Here is a 9,848-nt window from a genome sequence, read left to right as displayed (position 1 = left end):
TCCCATATGTTATCATCAAGCACAGAGAAAGGAGACTCCCCTCTAGGTGACACATAGGTTGATGTACTTGGAGCAAAGTAGCCTATAGGAATGTAGAGAAATCTGCCTATGCAGCCTTCAATCTCACCCACATGTACCTGGCATGATCGTCTCTCCGAACAATATGTACAAGCGACTACAAATCTTCCCTGAAAAGAACTCTACTCCCATACTTAGATCTCGCATATACTCAATGAGCCGTCTCCCATTTGTATTCAGTCACATGTGGCATAATTTGACCGGGGGCCTAGTGAGTCTCTGAATAGAACACAATATCTTTGTCTCTAAAGTTGTCCTCAAAGGCACCCACGTCAAGCTTGAGAAACCCATTGCAATTTCACAATGCTATTTTAAGTTTGGTCCCATAGGTCTCAACCCGTCATGTGGAGCGTCGCTCCATAATGACCACCTTCTCTTCTCTATAAAAGGCTATCTTTCCTTTTTTCCTTGCCACCCTAATCTCTGGCATAACTTCCTGCATGTGGGCAAGCTGTGATAGAGTGAGATCATCGTCAAGGAATATTCCTTTGTGTGCATTGGTTTATCTTCCCATCAACTCCATGACCTCCCTGACTTCTTCCTCAACTTTACCTCGATCTTTTAGACCTGTAACTCTCACATGTACGGCACGCGTTTCTTGGCCTACCCATGTTGTGCGATCAATGCACTCCAAGAGACAACATTCCTGACACGAAGCTCGTCACCAAGGACTTGTTGCGCTCTAACATGTGCACCACATTTGACATACATACTGGCCAACGTGTTGCCTAAGTATGTGTTCCGTTCAAGTAACCCACTATCACGAATATCACCATGTATCGTACTGCATTGGTACACCTCCTTCTTTTTCATACAGCCTTGGGGAGAGAAATGAAATGAAATGAAATATAATTTAACGTCTTCAAAAGGCCAAAATGACCTATGAGACCAAAAGGTTACATGTGGTGAATCTAATACCAGGTGTGGGTACAAAAGGCACAAAGAACTAAAAAGAAAATAGTCGGTAGGGGTGAAAGTTGGTACAAGGGGAATACAAAGAGTAAGCTGATACAATGGAGCTCTCTAACAGTCGAGGCATCATAAACATATACATCAGTATCCAAAGGGCTATATAGATTCAATGTCCTCCAAGGTAGGCAGTATGGTATGGATCCTCTGTCGCAGTCTGCGTCGATGTCGAGAGGGCCCTCTCATCCATGGGCGACGGGACCGTCCCAACTCTATCGCCCAATCAAGCAATATGCCTCTGGTGTTGTTATGTTGTTGGGGCTGCTCGAACTCCTCTATCTGTGACTGAAAGAAATCAGTAATCTTCCGTTGTTGTTGGATCTCTCTCATTGTGCCCCTCTTCAAGAGGTCCTCTCTGTGTTTGCGAATCTCCAGTAAGTATAATCCGAGGCATCTCTGATCTTGGTATCTCATGACTCTAGAAAGTGGCCCAAAACCCTCTCTGAATAGACAGTGAAAGCAGCCTCGTATCTCATAGTATACTGGGTAGTGACAAAGGTAATGTAGCTCTGTCTCTGGCTCTATCTGGCACACCTGACAAATCCTGGACTCAGCGGGTACTCCTCTAAATCTGTCTGTCTCGATCTCTAGCTGATGTGAGGATGTGCGTATCTTGACCAATAACACATCGTATTCAGTGGGATAGGTGAGTATCCATGTATCCTGGTCTGATCACAAAACCATCCTCCGTGAGTTGGAGAAGATGCTCTCTATAGAAAATCATCTTCGTACCTAGCTCCTGTGTAGGTTGTATCCATGTCCTCTTTGTATCCAGCTAAATCAAATCCTATCTGATGAGCCTGGTAATCTCTCCCCTAGTGAGGGAGATGGAGAATGCATCCAGAGAGTACTGAAATGGGGGTAGCCGATCCATACTAAAGCAATGTAACTAAAACCAAGATGCCATCTCTGCATACCAACATGATCTATCTCCTTGCAATGCCAGTTGTCGCGAAGACTCTAGTGCTGCTATGCATAAATAAAACCGATCGAGTGAGTGCCTCCACTACCAATGGAGGAGCAACGAGCTCTGCCCTAATAATTTCACGTGGTACTGAGGCCTTAGCCCTAATCATCCGAGAAATCATAGACACCAAGGGCTTCTCCATACATCTCCATCCATCAGTACTGTCAGCTCTTCTATGATGATCAAATGAGGGGCCCCATATCTCCACTCAGTACAACATGGCCGAAGTGAACAAAGTGTCAGAGCCGGTCAATCGCGTGTCTGCTGCACACCTCAGGGAAAATACAGGACCACTGAAAACCGCCCCAAGATAATCCATTGTCCCGTGCAAATACATGCAATGCATCCAAATGACGTTGAATCCCCTTTGGAGAATCTGAGATCAGCACAATATCATCAGCATATAATAGCAACGGAATCCATGTCCCTGCAAGCTGAGCACCTCTATCACCCTCTGTCTGTACATAATCTGAAAACTAATCTACATATAACCCAAAGAGAGTGAGAGAGAGAGAATACCTGGACTGCAACTGGCTCGCCAACCTGGACATGGATTGCTTGCTCGCCAACTTCTGACTCGCACCAAAGCTCGCGCCAATGGTCTTTTTGGCCTGCCCAAAGGGCTAAGGCCATAATGATGTGGTCCCTTTTTGTTAGTGAAAAATGGAGAATAAATTTGCATAATTTGTACTGGTTGTTTTAAAAATGCAAAATTTTTTATTAGTAGAAAGAGAAACTACTTATTGCAACTCCAGAGAGAAACATATATATTCACAGTTTCAAGCGTGAGTTTGGTTGCATTTTTTGGGTTTCAAGATAAAGCAATGATGATGGTGAGTGGTGGGTGATGTTGTGGATCTCTTCTTTAGAGCTGGGTCCCACCATGGGCTAGTGGGGCTCCCAAATGTATAGGGGAGTTTTAACTCTACCCCCACTAGTCCTTGGTGGCACCCAACGCCAAGTTTGAGAATAGAAACTTTAACAACTTTGACCTACCGGCTGGCTGGGTTTGAAGCGCCATACATTTTCTTTGAACCAAAAATACAAAGCAACCCAACGGCCACACTAGCCAGTCATAGGTAAATGTCCACAGTCTACTGGCTGCGCGGGTGCAAACCCTGAAGTCTTCGCTAAACCCCTTGTTTTTCAAGACGCTATAACAGGAATTCTAAAAACCCGGCAATAACTTTGGCGCTACACTGCGACCAAGTATTAGTGGGAATAACCAGACCCCACTACCCCTCCTCCTCCCGGGTGCGACTCGGCTCTTAATAAAAAAAAATTCGTTGAATTTTTGGACTGCAGTGCACTATAACTTTAGTGCCTTCCTTTTGCACGTACATCTCGATTCTCACACCAAGCCAGCAGTGTCCCTTACTCTTAAGCACAGGTGATATAGACTATGCTCTTGCCTTTCTCGTTGTGCAGGAGTCGAGGAGGCCCAAGGAGCCGCTTGTGTCGATGTCGCATGATGGGGCTTGCACAGAATCAGCGGCGAAGGAGGTGGCAAAGCTGGCATTCATCTTGGTGAATCGGATGGGGTCCTTGTCCTCTGTGGCCCAATTCAAGGAGATGTTCTGGAAGGCAGTTAGCCAAATTGCTGTTCCATTGAAGCAGGCATTCACGCAGCCTGCGTTGACACCACCTTGATGGCGCTCCTACTGCTAGCAGAATCACCAACAGCGGCCTCAGCTTGGAATGAAGAATACTGGAATTGCAGAGCATTGCAATATTTAGCACCACAAAAATTTGTGGAGTGCCAACACTATAAACCACAGACACGTGATTAATCCCTATACTTGAAACAGATCCTGTGGCTTTAAGAACCAATTAATTACTTCAATTCAAATGTTATTAAAACTAAAAGAACCTTATTTACTAAATCTACCGACCTTTTAAGTTAGGCCCGAATGTCAAAAGCACCTCTTGAAGAAGTATCTCAGCATCTGCTGTGAGGCAATGGACTTAGGGTGGTTACAGACTGCCCTTGAGTGCCCAGCGCCTGCCCAAACATTGAGCAGCTTTTAAAAAACTTGTCCACCCAATATTGGGCACTGGTGTTTACAGACACAAGTTTGGGCGCTGAAACTTATATAATAAAAAATATCAATCTGTTATGCACAACAGCAAAACCAAGCATTTTTTTCACGCATCAGCTACATCAGCATTTTTTTCACGCATCAGTACATCAGCTACCATCAGCTATCAGTACGTGCAGCCACAAATTAGCTATCAGCTCCAACAACAAGACATACGATTGCTTTAAAAAGTGCTCCGCCAATATGACAAGACTGTTGTTGCAAAACAAGATTACGCTTTGAAGACTAGAACGAATCAAAACACCAGCAAACCATAGAGACTAAACCATGCACAACACAAAATCGTACATTCGACCTACAAGACAAATTGATTGTTCATTCACGACCACCAAGACAACCACTGCAAGACCTACAAGACATTGATTTGTACTTAACGACCTGCCAAATAAAAATTGTACAGTCGACTCGTCGAAATGATTCTCGAATGCATTAACAACAAATCATGAGTGGAGACATAACCTTGCAAAACAGCAGTGCACGGATTTGTACTTGATGACCTGCAACAGAACTGCGTTAACAACAGCATTATCCAGCAAGTACATAAAAATTGTACATTCAACTCATCAGAACGATTCTCGAATGCATTAACAACAAAACATGAGTGAAGACAAATCTCGAAAGCATTAACAACAAAACATGAGCAAGTACTCTCCAATACAAATCAAGCCTCGACTCTCCAATACATAAAAGATAGTTGAGCTACTCGCTCTCAAAGCTCTCGTCAGCAGAATCATTGTCTCCAAAAACCGCAACAGCATTTCTTCGCTCTCTCTCCTTAAACATCACTCTAGCAATGTTATCTCGCCTATGTGCCCCACTGACAACAACATCGGAAGAAACATCGCCTCCATTTTGTGCCCTCTCTACTGCTTGTGAAGAGTCAGAGTCCATCAAGCAAGAGACTTCTGCAAGAGCGTCATTTAATCCGCTACGAACTGTTGTATCCAAGCTTGTGGCATCCAATTGAGCTTGGGCCCGTTGTAGCTCACCCTGGGCTTCTCGAATCCACCCTTCATCAAATGAATCTGCGTGAATAATACACATGTTATGGAGGACCAAGCATGTTCGGATCATCTTCGGCACAATCTGCAAAAGCATGTCACAACGCTTTAGAAGGATTATGAACCGAGCTTTGAGCATTCCAAAAGCGCGCTCCACAGGCATTCTCGTACTGGATTGGATGTAGTTCCAAAAGTACCGCTCTGAAGATAAACCGTCTTTACTACCTTTGAAAGGTGGAAGCATCCAGAATCTTGCTGGATACACACAATCCCCCAAGAGACAATAATTGCCTAGGCAACCTGCTTCACATTTTTGACCTAGATGACTCCGTTGAAATACATTCCAATCATGCATGGACCCTGCCCACCCTATGTCGTAATCCCAAACAACGCAATTTGCGACCACTGTCATCTGCAAGATAATTGAGTGGAATCTCTTTCTGTTGAAATAGTCCTCATGATTGGCTCGAGGTGCAATGATTGGCACATGGCTACCATCTACTGCACCTATCACAAAAGGAATACCGTGGATTGCCTCAAAATCCTTGGCAAGGCTTTGCATCCTATCAGTCGAAGGCCACTTGACAAAAAGATCATGCAGACCGGAAGAAGACACTGCATCGCAAAATTGGATGACAATCTCTTGTGCTGCGGCTATGGAGATTGAGTACATGTCTGCAATAATTTGGAGACTCGCCCCTGAAGCCAAACGATGTAAAGCTACACATACTCTTTTCTCAACAGTGATTGCCTTGCGACAATTTGTGTCAGAGCGGCGCATCTTTGGAGCTAACCATGCTGTCAAGAAATTGAAGGTGTCTCTGCTTACTCGAAGCCTGCTCTTGAACATCTTGTCGGAGTAGCTACCACTCAAGCACTGCTCCATGAATGTGTGTGGCCAGGGATATGCCCAACATGCTCTATTCTCATGCCTTCTCCTCCCTGTGTGCGCTGCTCTGGCTGGGATTACTCGACAGATGAAACAAGTAAGAACATGAACTTGGTACATGTAGTCAACCATGCCAGCATCGTCATATTCTACAAGCTCTAGAGCTGCGATTGCACCAATAATTAATGCAAAGAAGCAAGCAAGAACCACCAGCTCATCCTCCATAGCCTGTGACAGAAGTATATCACTTTTTGAACTCAACCAAAAGAAGACATTGATACATATGGTTATTTGGATTAATGAACAACAAATAGAGACAACAGAGCACGAGACATAGAAGAAAAACCAAAAAATTATGTCACATGTCACAGCATTAAATATCAAAATACATAATTGCGTCTTTTTTAGCAGAAATAGGGGCTGTTATTGAGAATGAGGAGTTGCAAAAATGGAGAAGTGTACTGCATTTGGGCCTTCTTTACTGCCAAGCTGATCCCGACGTGAGACCAGCTATGAGAGAAATGCATCAGGCCCTGAAGGGTTGTGTTATCTTGCCACTGAAGCATTCCTGGACTTTGTATCCAGCACCATCTGCAAGGACAGACACAGAAGTGGATACAACAACATTACAGCTTGAACTTCTGGAGTTTTTCAGCCTGCCTCGCTCATCCCTTTTGCTGAGTGTGTATCTGTAATATACCACAATTAATAGGTAGCCACACAAGTATGTACATAATGTATCTGACCCATTAGGTTGACATTCGAGTTTTAATGGCAGCAAAGAGTTGCTTAACATGTGAGTTGGGAAACTCTTTTCCATAAGCTTTATGAGAGACAACAAAGCTCGAGAGAGAGAAGAAAAACCAAAATAAAATGTCACATGTCACAGCATTAAATATCAAAATACATAATTGCGCAAAGCATCGCTACAAAGGGATCATTTCATCAATCTTTTTTGAAATTTTTCAATACATCCAAGAATCCAGCAAATGCATTATTGAGAGATGCTAAAAGTTTAAGCTTCTCAGCCTGCTCGACCTTGCGAGCTGCTTCTGATTCCTTTTGTTGAGCAGCCATGATCTTGGCGGTATTTGCCATATCAACAAGGGAGTCCTCTATTTTTTTGTCCTTTCGTTGGCGCTGGTCTCGAGCAGGGCCTAAGACTCTTTCTTTTGCAGCTGATGATGCACCTTCTCCTGCGTCCTCTATTGCCTGTGCCTGCGAGGGACTCTCTGAATCTTGCTGGTCAATGTTGTTGGAGTCGCCAAGTGCCGAAGCATGAGACTCGCTGACTACATTCGCTCTGTTATGCATGTACTCATCCACAATATCGTACCAATCACAGGTTATCCTACGATCATTACCCGATATAGAATTGTGAGCTTTGTCTTTCTTATACGCATCATAAATGCGTCCCCATTTTTTCCTGCAAGCTTGGCCATCTTTGTCACATTCCGGAAAAAGCGAAGCAAGCTGTGTCGCAACCTTTGACCAAAGATCTACACCCTGTTTGGGAGGTTTCCCAAAGTCATCATGCATAGTGCCACGAATGTGAATGAGTTGCACAACCCAAGTATCCTTCCAGTTCTCTCTCCCCTTCTTGTCTTTGCTGCCCTCATATGAACTAGCCATGCTGGCTTGATTCTTCTTTCTTCCTTTGCCTCCACGGCTTGTAGTGTTCATCACCGGTACCACTTCGCTTGTTACTGCTTGAATTCTTCGCTTGGCCGGCAATTTGGGTAGCCTACCTTCGTCCCCATTTATGCCCTTGCTGGTATCTCCCTCCATTGTTATTGTTGTTGTATCAGCCTGTGGAGGTGAAGGAAAAGGACTCCGTTTTGCGATGTGTTGAGTCGCTGGTCGTATGGGTGGATGAAATGGCCTGAAGCCAAATGGAGATCCTCCAAAAGGGGAGATGGGAAAGCTGCCTTGACCAAGTGAAGAAGAGTATGGCTTTGAGAATACTGGGACAGTAGAGGAGTGAACTCACAATCCTGACTCGCTTGGGAGTAACTAGAAGGACTTTGTGAATCCATTTCCTGAGAAAACAATATAAGATCAATAGGGACTAAACTCAAATCAAGACCATCAAGAAAGAAAGGGACATAGCAACACCAGCGTCATTATTCTGGCAAAAGTACAAGCACTACTACTTGCAATAAATTTAAAATGTCTGCAATACCTAGAGGAAGGAAAGCACTAAGGAAAGGCAAATGCTAAAGACAACATATGTGAGAAAAACATAAGCAGTAACTCCATAGCACTCTCTTAAAAAGGTTGTGAAAAGACTCTTGGCTTTCCAATGTCTCTAATCTTTTCATTGACTATACCATTCAACTTTCGCCTAAGGTTAAAAGTCATCAATTCTTCCAATTCATGCGTTTTTCCTTCTTTTTCCAAAAATGTGGAGACGTACTCGAAAAAATCTATCTATCTGTCTCTGAAAGGCTCTCAGAAAATAAAACCTTCTATCTATTTGTATCCTACTGGCTCTTCAAAGATAAGATCTATCTACCTATCTATCTCCTAATGACTCTTGAAATAAAAATATCTATCAATTTCTCCTAAGATGTTGTTGGGGATTATTCCCTGCACTTTGAGAACATTAAAACGCAAAGAATTCACAGAAAAGGAACTAGAACAAGAAAAATGGAGCACAATGATTCCCTTTTATATGGCATTTGCCCCTTGACTTTCCGAGTACCACAAACTCTCAGCCTTTCATAATCTTCACATTCACATTCTATAACCTTCACAAACACATTCGATTTCCCATGTTTAAACTAGTGAAAAGTTATTCATATTTCTGAAATTGTGGCACCTCACATCAGCATAGAAAAACTACTACTACTTAAGCAACCTTATTAAACCAAGCCAGCTTATTTTAACTGAAGCAGGAGTAGATAAAAGACAAATGCACAAAATAAACTTGAAATACCTGGACTGTCAGGGCTGCAGAGATGAAGAGCCAGTAATGGTGAGAGGCAAAGGCTCCCTCAGTGCTTCTTGCAGGCTGCAAAACAATGCGCTCTCACCTCCTTTTCAGAGTTAACTTTCGTCATATTTTTCAGTTTCCTGCACCCAACCAGAGCTTGATCAAGTCTCAGTTATCAACGGCCTTACAACTTTCCATTCCGAAAAAACCGGATTGTTTACCGGAAGAAGAAGAAGCTGCATTCAGAAATGCGTGTGCTCAATTTTGGTGGCGTAGTAAGGAGAACCTAAGCAGATGCTCGCAATGTGGAGAAGGGAGAGAGACGACGGGTTTCAGCAGGAGAGAGTTTTTTGTTGTTGCAATGCATGAGGTTGGGGCGAGACTCCGCGAGAGAGGGAGAGAGAGAGAGCATGCGCCGAGCGAACAGACTAGGAGAGAGAGTGAGGGACGCATGCCACGGCCCACTGTCCACATGAATGAGAGAGAGAGAGAGAGAGAGAGAGAGAGCAGCATGGCGCGTGGGGAACGTAGCAAGGGAGGTTGCGAATCGCAATGTGCAGGGAGAGGGGGACGGGGCTCCATGATGGCTCTATATTTGGAAGATTCGCCACGAATCCGGGAAAGCAGTATATAATATATAACCCTTGCAGAGGAGGTCAGAATTATTAGGCTAGGGAAAGAAACTCTAGCAAACCCTAGCGATGGGAAGCTAAGCCTGCGATGATGCCGAAGTGATAGGCTAGAGTAGGTATTAAGGCGTGCCCTTTGAGGCCACGCCCCGTCCGTTCATTATGACGAGCTCACCCCTACTGAATGCTCACCTATCCCTTAATGCATGGCACCCGGCGAATCTACTCCCCTATCGAACCCTCATCCTCCCAAACTCTCCCTGCGCAAGCGAAGCCTTAAA

At 44.1% G+C, this 9,848-nt stretch overlaps 1 protein-coding gene across 1 annotated transcript; it reads right to left on the bottom strand.

Annotated features, from left to right (window-relative positions):
- Nucleotides 1-2,572: 2,572 nt before the first annotated feature.
- Nucleotides 2,573-9,180, bottom strand: LOC147433186 (uncharacterized). Its single transcript, XM_086492045.1, has 9 exons — nucleotides 9,160-9,180; nucleotides 8,942-9,016; nucleotides 8,708-8,786; nucleotides 6,976-7,988; nucleotides 4,817-6,231; nucleotides 4,573-4,610; nucleotides 3,938-4,016; nucleotides 3,677-3,779; nucleotides 2,573-3,591 (listed from the first exon to the last, which is right to left on the bottom strand). Exons 1-9 carry the CDS (start codon nucleotides 9,178-9,180, stop codon nucleotides 3,415-3,417), a joined length of 3,000 nt encoding a protein of 999 aa, XP_086348171.1. The 3' UTR covers nucleotides 2,573-3,414.
- Between the last annotated feature and the right edge of the window lie 668 nt (nucleotides 9,181-9,848).

This window comes from Adiantum capillus-veneris, chromosome 20 (genome assembly GCF_014529385.1).
Source record: "Adiantum capillus-veneris isolate H3 chromosome 20, ASM1452938v2, whole genome shotgun sequence".
Classification (NCBI taxonomy): Eukaryota; Viridiplantae; Streptophyta; class Polypodiopsida; order Polypodiales; family Pteridaceae; genus Adiantum; species Adiantum capillus-veneris.
This window is presented reverse-complemented; position numbering and strand designations above follow the sequence as displayed.